This window comes from Hevea brasiliensis, chromosome 7 (genome assembly GCF_030052815.1).
Source record: "Hevea brasiliensis isolate MT/VB/25A 57/8 chromosome 7, ASM3005281v1, whole genome shotgun sequence".
NCBI classification, from domain to species: Eukaryota; Viridiplantae; Streptophyta; class Magnoliopsida; order Malpighiales; family Euphorbiaceae; genus Hevea; species Hevea brasiliensis.
Genome location: NC_079499.1, coordinates 104572453 through 104592444, shown reverse-complemented (window position 1 = coordinate 104592444; position 19992 = coordinate 104572453). Strand labels below are relative to the sequence as shown.

Genomic DNA, 19992 nt, shown 5'->3' with positions numbered 1-19992 from the left:
ATTTAAGAAGATAAACCTAAAAATTTATTAGAAAATAATTACAGTAGCTAAAATATGAATTTAATATGAGTTAGAACCTATAAAATTAAATTTATTTTGACATTTAACTTATATAAAAAAGGAAAATTATTATTTATTTATTATATTTAAAAAAATATTTATTTGATTTTTATAGTTTAAAAAAATATTATTTGATTTTTATATTTTTTTTTCGTAAAATTATTTAGTCTCTTTATTAATTTTTTTCACTAGTAATGACAATCAAACTATTATTTAGTCTTCCTATTATAGTTAAACTCATTAATCAATCCCTACATTTTGAAAAATACATTAGTTAATCATATAATTTGGTTTCATTAATAATTTAATCTTATAATTATTTTTTTATACATAAATTATCATAATCATCTTCCTCATTTTTCTCTTACCTATACTTTATTTCTCTTTTCTCGTATTTTTTATTCTCTATTACCATACTTTTTTTCCCACGCTATCTTTCTGTTTTTATCTTTTAATAAAAATAGTACAAAATGTTTATATCAAAAAGATTAATAAATTTCCCTAAATTTTTAAATAACTAAGGAAAATTATTTATCAATAAAGAAAATACAAAAATAAATTTCAATAAATTAAATGAATATACTTGAACAATTAAAAAAAAAGATATAAATTCATATTTAGTCTCTGCGTAGCAAAATTTTCATTTTCATAAGAGAATATATTTTTTAAAATATATAAATCAACTAATTAATTTTACTAAAATAAATAAATTAAATAAATACATGAATTAATTAATTTATTTAAAATAAAGAGACTAAATAGTAATTTGACTGACATTGACTAATGAAAAAGTTGATAAAAAAATTAAATAATTTTACGAAAGTAAACAAATGAACTAAATAATATATTTTCAAAATAAAAGATCAAATTTTGCTAAGATATACATATAAAAAATAATTTTTCCTACATAAAATAATTGACTTTTATGTTCTTTAAATTTTTTGTTTAATTTTTTTAAATTTAATAAAAATCTAATAATAACTATAATCTATACCAAAAAAAATAGCATTTTTCTTTTTTACTATAAAATAATAAAATTTAAGTGAATTTGAAATCATAATTTTTTTTGGCATAAATAATTTAAATTGAGACTCTACGTGAGATATCACAACTTAAAAATAAGTCTAATTCATAATATAAACTATAATTTTTTTACTTTAGCTATTTTTGTTAACTTAGACAAATATTTAAAAAAATGTTTATCTTAATAAAATACTTGTGTTCGAGAATTAATAAATATAAATTAATTATCTAATATAATTTTATTCGATGACTAAAGATATATTACTCATTAGTAAATTGAGTTTTTATTTTTTTAATTTATATTTAAAAAAATATAAATTAATCAATTAAATTTTATTTGATAAATTATTAAAAGTGGATGGATGCAATGATTTAATTCTTAACTTAAACATTATTTTTTAAAAAATAAAAATTATGTTAAAATTGATAAATTAATAAATGTTCAATTCATTGTGTTACTCTGAGGGACACAAATGATAAATTCTTGGCAGTTAATGAATTGAATGATTTCATTTTGTTAATTAAAAAATAAATCATTTTAAAAAATAGAAACCATTTTAAAATGATCAATTAATAAAAATTCAATGCTAATTTCAAAAATAAAAAATAAATAAATGCTTGAATTAACTTGGAGGGAAAAAGGAGATGAGATTCCTCTCCCAAAGCTGCGCATACTCTGTTGCGCACATGAGCAAAACCCAACATTTTTTAGCTCATTTAATAATTATATTAAATAAATAAAAATAAATTTCTAATGTAAACAATAATTACCTCATCCTCCTCTCTCTCTCTCTCTCTCTCTCCCCCTCTCTCTCTCTCTCTCTCTCACAGCATAGAAGACAACACCACCGCCACCGCCACCGCGACTCCTCGCCACCGCCTACGGCGTCGTTCTGTACGTAGCAGATTCACGAGATCTGCTCACAAGTCTTAGTATTTCTCAAATATTTAAAATTCGAACTTTCTCTCTGCAAGTAAATTCCGGATTCTCTCATCTCATCAACTGAAAAGAGCTCTCCGTTTGACTTCAGAATATCTCTCGATCATTTCCCTACAGTATCTTCTTCTTATTCATCTTCTAATTTTACCAAGAAACAAACAGAAGATTGCAATCTCTGGTCTACCTTTCGAGAGAATTAGGGTTTCTGGTGTATATGCAGATTTAATGTGCTTGTTTGTGATCATTTGAATTGACTAACTGAGAAGATTGGAAGTTGGTCCTGGTGTCAGAATCAGGGTTTCCATAAATGTTTTAGGGGTTTTAGGGTTTAATATCCAAGAGGAGAGTTCTGATTTGGTCTTCTAAATCCAATTCGATTGTAATCAAGATTCTGTCGATCTGATTTTGGAACGCGAAGTTAGGGTTTATGATGGTAGAATGACAATGGTGCGGCTTCTGGGACTGAGTCGTGGAGAATCAGACGAGTCACCCAGGGAAATAACCTCGCGAACTAATCTAATAAGTGAGTCAGGGGAAAGCGGGTGGCTAATCAGGTTCTTCGACTCGGCCTTTTTCTGTGAGTGGATCGCAGTGAGCTACCTATACAAGCATGATCATGCTGGTGTACGTGACTATCTATGTAACAGAATGTATACGTTGCCTTTATCAGGTATCGAAAGTTACTTGTTCCAAATTTGTTACATGTTAATACACAAGCCGAGCCCATCTTTGGATAAGTTTGTCATTGATATATGCTCTAAGTCACTATTGATAGCTCTGAAGGTGCATTGGTTTTTGTTGGCTGAGATTGAGGATTCTGATGATAATGAAGGGATTAGTAGGATTCAGGAGAAGTGTCAGATTGCAGCCACTTTGATGGGAGAATGGCCCCCACTTGTGCGGCCACCAAGTGGGTCTTCCAGCCCCGGGGGTAAGAACCCAGTCCTGAATAAAATCTTGTCATCAAAACAGAAGTTTTTGTCACTGACATCTTCACCACCTGCTAATAAGTCTCTGTCTTTTTCACCCCCATCGGGGAATAGTTTACTTGAGGATGGAAATTTGTTATCACCAGATGAGAACAACATTTTTAAGAAGCTTATTCCAGGTCCAAAAGTTAGAGATGCATTGTTGTTTAGGAAGTCAGTGGAGAAAGAGGAGGAAGAGAGTGAGAAAGATGGATTTTTTAAGAGACTTTTGCGAGATAGTAGTAGAGGTGAGGCTGAGGAGGCGGCATCGAATTCAGATGGGTTTTTCAAGAGGCTTTTGAGAGATAGCAGTAGAGGAGACGATGAGGAGTTGACATCAACCTCAGATGGCTTTTTTAAGAGGCTTTTGAGGGATAGTAGTAAAGGTGAGGATGAGGAGTTGACGTCTAGCTCGGAAGGATTTTTCAAGAGGTTGTTTCGTGATAGCAAGAGTGATGACGACGACAAATCTGTTTCTAAATCAGTGGAAGATGATGAAAAGGAGGGTTTCTTTAGGAAATTTTTTAAGGACAAGAAGGATGAGCATGAAGAAAGGGTGAGCTCTGAAGAGAAATGTTCAAAATCTGCAGAGGATGAAGAAAAAGAGGGGTTCTTCCGCAAATTATTTAAGGAAAAGTTTGAGGACAAGAAAGATGGAAATGGTAAAATTGATGAGGGAAATGCCAATGTTGAGGAAGAAGAAACTTCTGAATTTTCATTGTTTCGAAGATTGTTTCGGGTGCATCCTGAGGATGCCAAGAGTACTGCATTGAAAGAGAATAGCAACAATGGTGGTTTGTTTGAGAGCAGTCCTGGAACTGAGAATTTTTTCCGCAAATTATTTAGAGATCGTGATCGTTCAGTTGAAGAATCAGAGTTGTTTGGTTCAAAGAAGAACAAAGAGGTACGATGATAATCAATTTTATGTCATGCTTGGAAGCATTGAAAATAGATTCACTTTGCAGTACATATATGTTTATGCATAGTATCACTTTAAAGTGATGGATGTTCCCTTGATGAGCATGAAAGGATTCTCCAAGTTGTCAAACTGTGATGTAAACATTTGACGAAATTTTCTGTTACGTAGGTTGACCTCATATTAGTATTTATTTTAATTGGTAAGGTAATTTTACCAAGTGTGTTGTGAAATATTTGGAAGATTAATATTCATTGAAGTTGGTCAATGAATTTTAGCTCACGGGATGAGTTTTTGGAAATGGATCAGAGGTTAGGGTTTTCCTCAAAATGTATTGCTTTCAACATTGAATGGTGATGAGGGTCGTAAATATTCTTCTAGCATGATATTATGATGTTTTGGGTGGGGTGGGGAGGGGGGAATTGTTGGTATGGAATTTGGAAAATTTAAGCTATTGCAATTATGGGCAGTGCGATGCCTCTGCATAGATTGAGTAAAAGATTTGATAGGGTTGAAGCGTTGAAGCTTTTGTTTCTCTTAACATCTCATTATGATTCTAGAGTACTATAGTTTTGTATTCTACTACTATTCTTTGCCCTTTTTTTTTCAGGTAGTCTAAATTAGATCATTGGCTATGTGGTGTTAATCTTTTTGATGTAGAACCACAATGCTTAATGCTATGTCCTAAATAATTATAATATCCAGACTAACGAAAATGTACTATTTTCTATATTTCTTTCTAAAAACGTAGTATTAAAACTCCTATCAGGGTTTCCACATCATTTCCCTTGATTAACAGAAGCTGACTTTGGAGAGTTCAGCTGCGATTAATAATTCAAGTGAATAGAATCCAAAGTGTGAAACTCTTCTCTAGATATCCTTGTAGCTTTGAAATCAGGATGACCACACCACTTTGCAAGGTATCTTTGAAAACTAAGTTTAGGTGAGGCAACGAATTCATCGTCTAATGCACAGCTTCAGTCTCAAAATTTTTGTTCTCACATTGATTGATGTAGAACCACAACACACATAATGAAAATAAAAAGGTAAAGAAATGATGATCTGTATTTCAATTTCAATCTTTAATGATGGAAAACAACTTAATGTGAAATTGTTATTAAGAATACTTGTATAGCTACCAGAAATAGACCTTAATCCTAAAAACATTGTCAAATACCAAAGATACCCTAAATGATTAAAATACCCAAAGTAACCAAAATAAACTATTTGCTAAAGTATGTAGTCCTAAAATCCTGACTGGGCAGTCCCACTTTATGCGTAGATAGCAATAGCATAATGGATAGCAATCAGTGTTTAAAGAAGCTTTTCTCATTAATTTGTGAGTCTCATCAATTTATTCAGCTTCTTTATTCCTGTAGTTTATTGATGCTCCAATCTATCATATTTTGGGGGCTACCTTCTTATTTTTAAGGTAGATAACAATGAACCTATTCTTTTATTATGTTTATTTTCAATATTCTGTTCTTTCTTTTCTTTTCTTTTTTGGGTTGGTTTTTGGGGGGGGGGGGAGGGGATAAATGAAATCTTGAGCGTTAAAAAACTTTGCATATCAAGTTAGAACATGGTGATGATTGTTCCAACATGTGTTAGTTAAGATGAATTCATGTATGTCTGGTTTTGAAAATGTTTAAGGTATAGCATTGTTCCAACTTGCCAAATGCATCAATAAGCCCTCAAACTATCATGAAATGCTGAGCCCTCATGGCCTTTTTATTTTAATTGAACCTCAACTGTTTAGTTTTCCTTGAATTGAGTCCAAATTGACTGGCTAAGCAGTGATATGGCTAAGGATTTATTAACTCTTGCCGACAAAGGCAATATTGCTGCATGGTCCATCCCTCTTTAACCATTTATTTCCTTTTTCCCTGCCCTTCATTACTTACCTTAATGTTAATTTGCCTCAACCCCTCGGTGCTTCCTATCACAACCACCAAATTCATCTACTTCTCAAATCAACATGCGAAAAAATGGCTCAAACCACAATAGTTACTATCACCACCAGCAGTCTTTTTCCTACCAACATCCTGGTCACAAATTCCACTTCTTTAAAACCGTCAAATCAACATGTTAAATTTGAAAAATGAACTGGCATTACATAACCAATCCATTTCAGCAGTCATTTATCCAGTAGAGGATTAAACCAAAAGGATTTGTTTAATTGCAGCACAAATGGGCCAAGTAAAATTTTTCAATTCAAATAACTCCAAAATTTGGAATGTCAGATTTGGCTATGAGGATGGGCTTCAATGTGCTCTGCTTATGATAATGTCTTGTGGTGGCTTGGATTGATTTTCATATTGGCGTGATTGTTGTGGCTAAATTGGTTATCTGGTGGTTGCAATGGGCAGCAGAGATGATGATTGGGTTGGTTTGTTGTGGATAGTTGGTGTGCCCTTTGCATTAAGGTCATTTGCTACTTTTTCCTGAAGTTCAATTAACAGGTCATTGTTGTAAACAATTCATGGTTTAGGGAGCCCAGACTGATTAGAACTTTGCAACTACCAATAAAATTGAAGCATCAAGCATGCATTATCATTTGTTATAAAATGATGAATAGAAGTGCATGATTAAGAATAGGAACACTTTTGTTAATGGGAAATATAATGAAGAAACCTGTTTGCGAAGCTATGATTGGAGGGCATGTGGAAGCACTTTAAGTACTAACTTATATTTTATCAAAATTTGATCGTGAACTTGTAAATAAATTTATTTGTTCCACATGGTTTAGAATAAAACCGGGATATTCCAGCAGTGAGCATTTTGACAGATAAACCTTTTAAAATGGCAATTTCTATTGAACATGCGGCTACATCAATTCTCAATTAATAGAAAGTTGATTGTGAAATTTTGCTCATAAAGCATTTGTTTCTTTTGAAATTAAATTAGTTAATGGACATATGTTTAAACTTAGTGCATAGCTGGGGAAAAAGGTATCTAGCATAAGTAGAAATTAATTAATGGGCATAGACGCCAGTGTTGTCAAAAGCGCTGGGTGCCCTTAAGGCGAGAAGGTCCTCCATCGCCGGAGGCGCTAGGCACTTGCCTAGGTGTTCGTCCGAGTGAAGTGAGGCGCTAATTTATTTTAAAATAATAAATAATTAAATATATAATGTAAAAAACTCTAATATATTACACAATCAATAAATTGTCAAATTTCATATTCATGTTTCATAATATATTATATGTTTTAAGCTTCAAGATCAAAAGCATTCTTCTATGTCTTCATGCTAGATCCTTTTTATTGTTTGTGTGATGATGCTATAAATTTTTCAGTCATTTGTTTTGATCCTAACCAAATAAAAAATAAAAAATTTTCCATCATAAGAATTAAGAACACTAGAATATATTAGAATATTAACATGTAAATAATAGAATAGACTAAATTATTGTAATAAAGTACTTAGATTGTAGTGTGTAACGCAATAGAATTTTAGAAAAATAATATTCATTGCATGTATTCAATATTTTCTTAAAGAATAATATTCAAGAGGGATAAAAATATTTGGGATGGGCAGTGTATTTGATGGAGTTAGAAATTTAAATCATAGATCAATGAAGGAGAAGAATTAAAATATTCTTTTATTTCCACTGACCGAGTATAAGAATAATGAAATCCAAAGAACTCCACAACACTTCTAATAAGGAGTAATAAGAACAAGAAAAGGAACAATAAACATACTCAGCTGAAATAACAAAAATGTGACAAAATTTTAGACAAAAAAATTTAAATACATGTAGAATTTCAAATAATATACTGGTTTAATAAAAAAGTGAGAGTAAAAAAGAATAGACTAAATTATTGTAATAAAGTACTTAAATAAATTGTAGAGTGTAACGCAATAGAATTTTAGAAAAATAATATTCATTGCATGTATTGAATATTTTCTTAAAGAATAATATTCAAGAGGGATAAAAATATTCGGGATGGATAGTGTATTTGATGGAGTTAGAAATTTAAATCATAGATCAATGAAGGAGAAGAATGAAAATATTCTTTTATTTCCACTGACTGAGTATAAGAACAATGAAATCCAAAGAACTCCAGAACACTTCTAATAATGAGTAATGAGAACAAGAAAAGGAATAATAAACATACTCAGCTGAAATAACAAAAATGTGACAAAATTTTAGACAAAAAAAATATAAATACATGCAAAATTTCAAATAATATACTGGTTTAGGAAAAAAGTGAGAGTTAAAAAAGAATTTCAGATTCTGAGAAGGGATAGAAGAGAAGAATGATGAAAAATAATGGACATGTTTAACCAAAAATGAAAAAAAGAAACAAAGAGGAGAGGTGGCCATGATCAGCTTTTTTTTTTTTTTTTTGAAGTTTCTTGCATTTTTCTTGCCTTTTCTTGCCTTTCCTCGCTTGGGCACCCAGGCAGTCCCTAGTTGAAGTCGCCTTGCCTGGAGGCTTCCCAAGCGATGTGCCTGGAGTTCGCCTCGTCTGAGCGCCTAGGCATTGCTTGGGTGCTTGGTGACATCACTGATAGATGCATAGTACTCATTTCCTTTTCTTGGAGGATGAACTAGTATACTAACCAAGGTTGTTTAACATGCTGTATTGCCTATCTTGTATTTGCATTGTGTTGGAAAATCCTTTTACTAGAGGTATATAGCTGCATAAGTCTTATAATTCCCTAATTTAATTTTCCTGCACTCTTTATTCGACAGAAGCGTCCAGGTTCACCAAAGCAACAGAATGACAAGTCAAACATGAAGCCTCCACTTCCTAATAATACTGCATCACATTTCAGAAAAGGGGCTTATCATGAATCACTGGAATTTGTGATGTCACTATGTGAGACTTCTTATGGCTTAGTAGACGTATTTCCTGTTGAAGATCGCAAAAGTGCTCTTCGTGAGGTTGTCCAATGCTTTTTTATGCTTTCTGTCTTGTCTTATTCTTTTTTTTTTTTGGCGCCATCTGTTGGTTATAAAAGTGCATATGCATGTAAACTTGCTTGCTCACAATGATGTGCACAGACCTCCACCCATATGTTTATCTGTGGATGTAGATGTTATGTAACTGAACAAAACATTTTACTTGAATTTTTTTCTGACACGTTTGTTACTTCTTCAGTCACTTGCAGAGATCAATTTGCATTTAGCTGAAGCTCAAAATAGTGGAGGTACTTACTATATTTATTGTATATTTTAGTTGAAAGATTGCCCTCTAAAGTCAGTATGTGTTTAATTATTCTGTTATGTAGGTATTTAGAGCATCCATTTATTGTCTAAAGTGGTCTCAAAAGGTGACAAAATAATGCTAATTCTTATAAGACTTCAAGTTTTAACATAGAAAAGTTAAGGTCTATATAGTATTGCTATTATAGTTGCTTTTGAGGAAAGCCCATTTGAAGGCAAGTCAATATAGAGTGTAGGCATTGAAATGTAAGGCAAGATTAAGATGAGGTGGCTTTTGAGTTACGTGTGACATATTCTGGTCATAAAACTCCAGAATAGCTAAAAGGCAGTTCCCAATTGTTTTTTTGCAATGACTAAGAGGGCGTGTTACCTTTTTTATTATAAAGAAAAAAAGTAATTTCAATCACATCCATTCTTTTACATGAATTGGTGGATTCTTCCATAGGCTTGAAGTCTGTGATGGGATGGACAGGGAGAGGGGGAAAAGACTTTTTTGGACCTGTAAGAAGGGGGGGAAAGGGGGGGGGGGGAGAGAGAGAGAGAGAGAGAGAGAGAGAGAGAGTTATTTTAAATAATTAAAATAATGATATTTAATTTCATTAAAGGATACAATAATATTTTTATTACTTTAAGTTTGATTGCTAAATCTGAAATCAACTTTAGAAATTTAGGTATTAATTCATAAAATTAAATGATTGTAAAAATTGAAAAAAATGTGCAAAGATTTGGATATTTTTGGCTCATTTTTCTTTCTTTTTTTTTTTTTAATTTCTTTTTGACCTATCATGTTTATTTCAAAGATGTTGAGACTGAATTTATGCAACTCTGTAGATTTTTAGGGTGGTTATTTTTAAGGTGTTCTATAAATATCATTTTGTAAATATGCTGTCTTTTGAAAAGTAATGATTCATTCTTGGGATGATATTTGGTGCTGGGTGTGGTTTGCTTTGCAGTTTTTTGGGTTAATTATTTTTGCTATTAATGCCTTCCATTGTTTTCTCCATTTCCCATCCTTTCCAACAGTTCTGCTGGTCTCTTTTTTAAAAAACACCTCAAGTTTTGACAGATGCAGAATCTACATATACTGACTATACTTTTATAACTCAAAAATCAAATGCTTCAGATTTAAGTACCAATGTGAATAGTGTTGTCAATGCTTTTTTAACTGGGCCAATGATGCCAATTTGTTATGAACGAAGGCTTAATAATAAAGGATCTGGCTTTAGTAAGTAATGTTCAAGGTTCATTGATCTTGTCTGTCAGGTTTTGAGTTTTAGATATGGAAGTTCAGTATCAAGAAATGAAGATTCTTTTACTGATTAGCAATTTGAGGTGCTGAAAAGGATCATGTTTAGTTAGACTGCAAATCTTTTGGTCATATGCATTCTGCTGTTTCTTGCATGTTTATCTGCATGCGCTAATCTGAATATTGCTGTTTATATTGTTAGGAGTTTGCTTTCCAATGGGAAAGGGAATGTACCGTGTAGTTCATATACCTGAAGATGAAGCCGTTCTTTTGAATTCTAGGGAAAAGGCACCATATCTGATTTGTGTTGAAGTTTTGAAATGTGAAATGCCAAGGTAATTATGGAGTTAATTGTGGTTACGAATATCAAAGATCCCAATCTGACCATGTTATAGAACATTTGTTTCTGAAAGTGATTTAACTGCCGCATATATATGAATTTTGTTTTTTTCTTTTAAAAAAAAACTCTTTTTTGAAAACCTTTTCAGCAATACCAAGGGTACATTTGGTGATCAAAAACTTTCCAGAGGAGGCATTCCTCTAGCAAATGGAGATGCATTTTTGCCAAAGCCTCCTCCATGGGCCTATCCTTTGTGGACTGCCCAGGAAGTGTATCGGAATAGTAGTGATAGGATGTCAAGATCTACAGCTCAAGCCATTGACCAGGCAATGTCCCATAGTTTGGAGGCAAGATTGAAATTTGTTAATGTGAGCCTCTCTGTGGTGAAGCAATTGCCTCGCCAGACACATGATATCCACCCTGGCATTAATCGCAGTGGTCTGCATCAAAGAGCAACTAATGGTGGGGAATTTGAATGGGTGAGGGTGGTGCTCACAGCAGATCCTGGAGTCCGAATGGAAGACATTGGGGATCGAGGACCACCTCGTCGCAGGGAGCATCGTCGTGTTCCCAGTACAATAGCCATAGAAGAAGTGAAGGTTGGCCTCTAAATGGAGTAAGGTTAAAGATATTAGTTTTTGGTTTTTAATGGTGTTATATCATTTTAACTGTTTATGCAGGCTGCTGCAGCCAAAGGTGAAGCACCTCCTGGACTTCCTCTAAAGGGGGCTGGCCAAGATTCATCAGATGCACAACCACAGGTAAAACATTCATAAATACAGAATTTCAAGTTGTTCTTAGTGAAGAATGCTGAACAAAAAAAAATTTTAACTTTCCAATAGGTTAATGGTGGCATCCCTAAGGCCAGTGATGCTCTATCTGGTGAACTATGGGAAGCAAAGAAAGAGAGGATTCGTAAAGCTTCAGTATATGGAAAAGTACCTGGTTGGGACTTGCGCTCAGTAAGTTCTGCATATTGAACTGCATGAAAAAAAAAAGAAAAAAAAAAAAAAAAAAAGAACTGCAAGTCAAATGGTGTTTTTTTCCTTCAAAAGTTTATTCTGATAATTAGAAGGATATGCTCATAAATCTGATGTTTCTTGAAAATTGAAACACGATTAACTTATTGATGATTTGGTCAATGAATATGGTAGATTCTTAATCTGGCTTGTGGTTATATTCCTAAGATTCCAAAAATGCTAGCGGGTTTGATTTAGTATCTAGGCAACTAAGTTTTTTTTTTCTTAAATATTCTGTTATCTTTTGTATTTGCACATGATTGTGATTCTAATACTGATGAATTTATCTATCTATTTTTTTGCTTGTTTCTCATGTAGGTTATTGTGAAGAGTGGTGATGATTGCAGGCAGGAGCATCTTGCTGTGCAACTTATTTCTCATTTTTATGGTAGGTGCTTGTAGATAATATTGGTCTTCATGGCTAATTGATCAATACTTTCAGTCTGAAAGTTGCCATTGTTTTGCTGCATCCTTTACTGCTAAATTGTGCAAGAATTGCAATATTGTGTGTTCTTGGGGAAATGCGAGGAACTTGTTGATGTAGAACCAGGAAATTAGATATCAAAGGAAACAAATTCCTTGAAAAAGAGAAACAAATTCTCTAGAGAACAATGAGAAACAAATTCTCAGGAATAAGGAGAAACTAATTCTCAAATAAACTTTATTGAATCTCAATTGTAATCATAATCAAGTTACTGATAATAAAAAACCTGGAACTATTAGTAGAATTTTTAGAAACCCTAATTCATATCTAATTAGGAATACTAAATAAAAAAGAAAACTAGGAAATCATAAACCTAATAGTGATAGAATTCTAAACCTAATGAAACTCTTTAAATTTCCTAATTCTACAATAAATAAAATTCCTAAATTCTATCTTATTATACTGCATCACTTTTGTTTGTGGCAGGATCTGTCTAAAAGATTTTTTTTTTCTTGTATAATTAAATTCATCACTTTTTATTTTGAGAAAAAGGAGGCTCAAATTCTCTTCTACTAATGTAATCAACAAGCTGGCCACGGTCGGTAATTGTTGAATCAATATGTTGTGGCACATTCAATTGAATCTCATAATGTTAAAACTTTATGATGGATTATTTTGCGAAGTTGCATTTTGTTTCCTTTCTTAACAGGACATGAAAGCTTATGATAATTTTTTTTCAATGCCAGATATATTCCAAGAAGCTGGTCTCCCTCTCTGGTTACGTCCTTTTGAAGTTCTGGTCACTTCATCTTATACAGCTCTCATTGAGACGATTCCTGATACTGTATGTGTAGTAGTGCTCTTTGAGTTAATCAACAATTAAAACTTTGTGGTTATCTCAGTGATAGTGATCCTTTTTACAGGCCTCACTTCATTCTATCAAGAGTAGATATCCCAACATCCCAAGTTTGCGTGACTTCTTTGTTGCTAAGTATGAGGAGAACTCCCCAAGTTTTAAGCTTGCACAGGTAATGGACTGCAGTATTACTGGTGTGAAATGTCACCAGATCATTGGTTTTATAGTTAACAGTAAGGGTGTTTGGTTCCGGTTTTGGTACGGTTCTAGCCCAAAACCATACCTTCGGTTCTTTGACTTTTAGGAACCAAACTTCGGTTCTAGTTTCGATTTGGTTTTAAGTAATTTTGATACTGTTCCAGTTCTAGTTTTGATTTTAATTTCGTTTCAAATTTGTCTCTAATTTTATTTCAAATCTTAATTTTTACACCGAAAACTACAAAATTCTTGTGTTTATTTTAAAATAAAACATACAATCTTAAATTTTTAACATGAAAACAACAATAAAAATAACAATACTAACATTAGAATAATAATATTAATATCAAAAATATATTCCTTAATAAGAATATTATATTATCTTTTATATATTTCTTAATTATGTGGCCTTTAACAAAAAAATATATATATAATTAAGAATTGAAAAGTACATTATATGGCTAACATGTGATTTAGTCATATAATTAAGGATTATAAAATGATTTAATGTATTTAAGACTAAACTTATTTTAAAAAGTTAGAAAAATAAAAGATAATAATAAATTATATGCACTTATATATATATATATATATATATATATATATATATATTACAATCTTAATTACATATAAATATACATAATTTCATTCAAATTATAAAATATATCTAAAAAACATAAAAAAAACTTATGTATAAAATCAGTTTTTAAGCACAGTTTTGGTTCGGTTCTTGTTGAAGAACCAAAACTAAACCAAAATAATAAATATAAGTTTGGTTCGGTTCTTGTAGTAATAGTTCTTTTTCGGTTTCGGTGCAGTTCGGAACCCTAGAAATCGTGCACAACCCTAGTTAACACACACACACACACACACACACACACACACATATATATATGTACACTTCCTAGTTTGAAGTTCTATTCATGATGTTAAATTAACAATATTAATTCTTAAAAAAGGGAAATAATGTTGGCTCACTCGCGATATGATTAAGGAGTCTATAAAATTAGATAAATATGAAAAGCTTCTTTTGTTTGATAGTTTTTAAAGTTTGCTTTAATTTCTCTTTTGTGTTGGTTTATTCATGTCATTAAACTTTTGTTCCCAAGTACTGGTTCTATGTGAGAAGCATGATGAAATATTTAGTAGCTGGATCTGTTTTATACATCTACATGGTTATTACAAAGGGGCGCCGGGCGCCTAAGGTGCAACCCTGAGCTCCTTCACCTGCTAAAGGCAGGTGATATCACTCAAACACAAACCTTAGGCCTGGCACAAGGTGCATAAAAGGCATGCCTCAAAAATTTTTCCTATCTGTTTTTTTTTTTTTAAATGTTTTTATTTTTAAAATTTTATTCCTGCTTCTATCCTTTTTCCCCTCCTTTAGTTCCAGCACCTTGCCCTTCTCCTTCCTCCTTTTCTTTATTCCTAGTTTCCTAGTGTCAGTCCCTTTGTTTTTAATATGAATGGTATTATGGCCTGCATTTAAAAAAAAATCTGTCTGTGATGAACTTTTATATACTCATCTCCTGTCTCTTGGATTTCAATAACATTATTGCTAGAAATCCATATGTTTTGTGTTATTACCATGTTTAGTTGTCTTATATAGGATTTTTTTTTTCACCTCACCTACCCAAGCGCATGCCTGCATGTTAGGCCTGGGCTTACCACGTTGTGCCATAATGCGCCTTTAATAACTGCTTGTGCGTGTATCCAGTTGAGGTGATAAGTAATAGTGATGTGGTCTTGCATCAATCACTTAGAGATTAGAATATGTCAATGAAGCTTTTGCTCTGTGCTTGAGTCTGAAAATTCTGTAGTCTCACTTGGGCAGGAATTACATATGACATAAAAGCCTTTGACTTCACTGATAATTTTTCTTTTTAATAGTATCTTTTACTTGTTATATAAGTTACTAGGTGTTCTAAGATGATATCTGGTGAATGGGGGAGGGAAAGGGCTTTGAATTTAACTTTCCTTGCTTGTTTAAGGTAGCTGTTGGTATTTGTATTATCTGGTTTTATTGTTGTTTTCCTTCTTTGGAGTTGATGCTTTATATGAGTACCCCAAAAAGCTTTGGAATTGAAGTGCATTATTGTGCTTTTGTTCAACATTAAGTTTGAATCCCTGTCGTGGGCTGAAATGAAAATGTCCTTTACACTGGAGCAAGGATGGTAGGTAAGGTCACTTATTCTTAAGTTCTGAAGTGTTTTTAAGAATTGTTCCTTTTTGAAAGTTGAAACCATCCTATACACGTTTTTGCTCATAGAGAACCTCAGCCAAATTCCATGATATGGACTTTAACTAAAGGACTGTAAGATAAGAAGTTGACGAATGTTGTATAGTAATGGGACATCTATCTCTGCAGCATTTTCTGTTGTGTGAATCGTCATATTTTTCTTCTTTATTGGGAAGGTATCGAGTGATGACTTAATTAATGTAATCTCATCTTGGAGGATCCTCTTTTGGTGGTGGGGGGTGGTTGGTCAGTTTAGTTGTTAATTGGTTCAGTACCTAATGTCTAGGAGACTAGGACTATCAATGAGTCAGGTTTATTTGGCTTAAGTGCCTGCTGGCTCAGCCTGATTGAAAATTAGGATCTTCAGCCCTAGCGTAGCTCAAATTTCATTATCAGCTTTGGGTCAAGTTGGGGCTAGTGCACATTTCCCATTTCTTTTGTTCTTCCCCCCTTCCCTTCCTCCTTAAGCCTTTTTCCCCCTCTCTTTAATTAAATTGTCTTAGTTACGGCTATTTGTTTAAGTCCAATAAATTTGTGAATCATAATCGTGCACTAAAGAAATAGCACAAATGATGCCATTTATATTATTAAGTTATGAGAAACAGAAGTAAATTTTCCATGACTTGGTCTAAATCTCTTGAATGGAATAAATGATTAATGTGGAATTTAAAAAAGTAGATGTTAGTGTATATATTGAAAAATTTACTGAATCATTACAAATATCAGAAGATATAGTCTAGTAGTAATATAAAATAGGAATATATTAAAAGAGAACATTGAATATATACAGCTTAGTTTCTACAGAATGCATGGTTGGGTTGTGTATTCTTTTCCATAAACTGCTTATGGCTGGTTTCTTTGCTTATCCTTGAAAAGGTCAAATAAATGGTCTATGACAGTATTTTTGCATTTATCTTTATCTGCTTTTTCAAAATATTATTTATAAGGAAAAAAGTGATGTAAGTTTGATTCTAATTTTTTGTCTATGTTTTGCTTTCCACGTGAAGATTTTCTTTCTGATTCAGAGTAGGTGCTTTATTAATTATTTGATTTATTTGTTTTTCTTCAGAGGAACTTTGTTGAAAGTATGGCCGGATATTCTCTAGTGTGCTATCTGCTACAGGTGTGGCGCTCTCTCTTTCTCACTCTTTCATTTAATTTAGTTACTGGGAATAAACCTCAATTAATACCTAGTCAAGACATGAGAAGAGTCATTTCAGATTTGCTTGTAAATTGGTCTGCGTTGTGTATGTCCTGTAAGAATTACCTTTCATTTAAAAAGCAGCAGCATTTCAACTATTTGTTTCTCAGATATAACGTCAATTAACTGCATAAATATGGCTTTATCCATTTATAAAGTTGTGCCGCTAAACTCAAGTAACAACTTGTGTGACGGGAAAGATATTAACTTCAGCTTCTGTTTTACACATTTGTCTTCTTTAAAATGACACATGTTGTTTAATAGCCTCTAGTCTTCTATTTGATACTTCCAGCCAGCTGGGCAAACTCATGAAAATTTTATTAACCTGTTATTTAGGTGAAGGATAGGCACAATGGAAACCTGTTATTGGATGAAGATGGTCACATTATACATATTGATTTCGGATTCATGCTCTCCAATTCACCTGGTGGTGTTAATTTTGAGAGTGCACCCTTCAAATTAACCCGAGAGCTTCTTGAGGTAATGTTTACGATTTGTGCTATGTTTATTGTGCAGGTTTTTTTTTCCTTTGAATTTTTTCCACTTCCAGTGTCATTCTACAACCTCATCATGTGTTGATATTCAAGTATTTTGAGTTGATATTCTATTTTGCTTTGGATTGTATAGTAATGGGAACACTGGTGATTGTTCTAGGTTATGGATTCTGACGCTGAGGGAGTTCCAAGCGAGTTCTTTGACTATTTTAAAGTACTTATAATATTCTATTTTATTGAATCTTTTTTGTCTTCATTGTTTGGGGAATTATCATTTCTTATGGTTTTTGTCTCTAAAATCTAGGTTTTATGCATTCAAGGCTTCTTAACGTGTCGTAAGCATGCAGAGCGTATTATTCTTCTTGTCGAGATGTTGCTGGTAACACTACTACAACTCAGCTTTAACTGCATACACAAACACACTCATGGAGTGTGCATTTCCTTTCTTCCTCTCGCATTAATAATATGTAATATTTCCTTGCATTTGTTGTGAACCTGTTTCTGGCCCTGAGGGTTAACATCATGAGCTGTTGAAGTTCTTTGATGGGAACTTTCAATGCTATGCCATGGATTATCATCTTTAGTTACTTGAAAAATCAAATACGTGGCATATAAATGATTTGGTGACAGTAAATGGCCTATGGTTTTCTTTAGGAATGGCATTGACCTTACTGTAATTGGTTACCTCTTAGATTGGATGGAAAGTGGTGCAAATGGGAAATCTTGATCTAACCCTTTTTCTTTTTACTTTATCGCAAAAGCTTAAGCAGCATTGGTTTTATTAAGAAACATGGTTTTAAATCGTGGCCGTGGTCACAAGTAAAACAGGCCTGAAATAGTCATAACATAACGGTAATGGCCTATCGTTACGCAATTTTTTTGAAAAATTTGCAAAGTTCATTAAATAAATAGATATTTGAAGATATAATTAAAACTAAGATATACAACTAAATAATAAGTATAAATGTATCAAGTAAAGACATTAAATCCACCAAGCTTTGACATCATTAGTATTAATAAAAAAAAATGCCAAGGGTTCTCCGCCAAAGAAAAAAAAGGGCCTTTACATAATGGCTGGTGAGGGCCGTTATAAAATTTCGTTATATAACGGTTGTAATGGTAACGTTGAGCTTATTTTCCTTTAAATAACAGCCATTACGTAACATAATGTAATGGCCATTATTTAAAACCATGTAAGAAGTTCCACACACAAACACGCACTTGTTCGAACTGACCCCTCTTAAATTTAATTATTAAATCCTCTTTTTGACAAACATTAGAATAATTTGCTTATTTGTATGACTTGCTTGAATATGATAGTTCCTTTTCTTCTTTTTACATGAAAAGGCTGATTAGATTTGCTCATTTTTATCCTACTAAATGCTGAAATCTTAAGACTTGAAAATCAATTTGAAAACTTTCTTTTTGATATGCATACTCTTTTTTGTATGTTAATTGTACTTGGAGTCATGGAGCCGCTGGTTGTGAAATACCGAGCTGTAGCAATTAAGTGCCCTTCAGTTGAATTTGAAGCTTTAAGCATTGCCAAATGTGCTTTCTGTATTGCTAACTGTACTTGTGAAATCTCTTGAATCAGGACTCTGGTTTCCCTTGCTTTAAAGGTGGTCCACGGACAATACAGAACCTAAGAAAACGATTCCATCTAAGTTTGACTGAAGAGGTAAGATATAGTTTCTTTATCTGTATCCATGCCATTCTGCACAAGATTTTACGTGACATAATCTGTTGCTTTCTAGCAGCAATGTGTCTCCTTGGTGCTTTCTCTTATCAGTAGCAGTCTAGATGCTTGGCGGACACGGCAGTATGACTATTATCAGAGAGTTTTGAATGGAATATTGTGAGGTTAGGTTTGCACGGTACAACATTCTTTGCTCCCTTTGACAATTGCCAGTCCAGTGAAGCATTTTGATGAGTTTGATGTAAATCACTGTACAAGGGCAATTGGTTTGCTGCATTGTGTGACTCCGGAGATTTTGTTGAAGATGTATCAAATACTAATAACAGATTGTGGCCTGTTTTCTCTCGGTGAGAGGAATTTGTAATTGTATCGGCTGAAATACTTTTAGGAAGTCCAGCAGGCTAAATTTTCTTCTGTGGAGTCGTCTTCTTTTCACTGTTTCCCCTTGTCATTTAATATGGAAGTCTGCTTGTGTTCGGGGAATTTAATTATTCAAAAAGGAGGCATGCATTTTCACCCTCTTCATACAGCATGTATAGATTCATTTCTATGAAGATGACTGGCCAGATATGAAAAGGCTGCAAGGGCACAATTGCTGATCGAATTTCACACTTGGTAGTCATCAGAAGCAACACAAGTACCAAACTCCTGATTACCTGCCATTTTGCCATTAGAAGTTGCTATATTCTTCAGATAGAAGCATGTCAGACAACATCATATTGGTGTCTGTCTGTCAGTTCTGATGTCAAATATTTGATGGTGAGTCTTCGCGGGTATAATTTCTCAATGTTTGTTTCCCAGAAAAGTTGTGCTTACAAAATTCTTTAAAGCAATAAATGAATACATCATGTGAGATCAGTCCTGTTTTCTTTGAAAGTGAAAAAATTTGTTTATTGAAATCTTAGTCATATATCATAGTCTTTGGTGGGGCATAGAATTCTGTTCCAATTTGTGTATTTGATGGACATGGGCATGGTAGGTTTTGTGGGTCAGTAATAGAAATTTTTTAGGCTGTTTACTCCTGTCTTGATTCGTCAACTATAGGATCATTCATGTAAAATATGATAAAGCAACTTTCTGTAAAGGCTTGGTTTTTATCTCCTGGTACAGTTGGAAATTTTACTGAGCAATTCCTGTGATGAGATGTGATTTGTTTATTCATATGTTCTGCACCTATGAATTCACTCTGGCTTCCCT

The 19992-nt window shown here is 32.9% G+C and overlaps 1 protein-coding gene across 3 annotated transcripts; it reads left to right on the top strand.

The window, feature by feature from the left end:
- The first annotated feature begins 1923 nt into the window (after window positions 1-1923).
- LOC110650712 (phosphatidylinositol 4-kinase beta 1) lies at window positions 1924-19956 on the top strand. Of its 3 annotated transcripts, XM_021805816.2 has the most exons (16): window positions 1924-3895; window positions 8606-8797; window positions 9015-9063; window positions 10528-10660; window positions 10814-11264; window positions 11346-11426; window positions 11508-11627; window positions 12003-12072; window positions 12855-12952; window positions 13032-13136; window positions 16471-16524; window positions 16939-17082; window positions 17257-17310; window positions 17401-17475; window positions 18694-18777; window positions 18857-19956. In XM_021805816.2, the coding sequence occupies exons 1-16, from the start codon at window positions 2462-2464 to the stop codon at window positions 18956-18958; spliced, it is 3246 nt and encodes a 1081-aa protein (XP_021661508.2). In that variant the 5' UTR covers window positions 1924-2461; the 3' UTR covers window positions 18959-19956. The 3 variants fall into 3 exon arrangements, with proteins under 3 accessions (XP_021661508.2, XP_058006420.1, XP_058006421.1); XM_058150437.1 differs by having other exon boundaries at window positions 1930-3895; window positions 18694-19956; XM_058150438.1 differs by lacking the exons at window positions 18694-18777; window positions 18857-19956 and adding an exon at window positions 18564-18685 and having other exon boundaries at window positions 1930-3895.
- The last annotated feature ends 36 nt before the right edge of the window (window positions 19957-19992 follow it).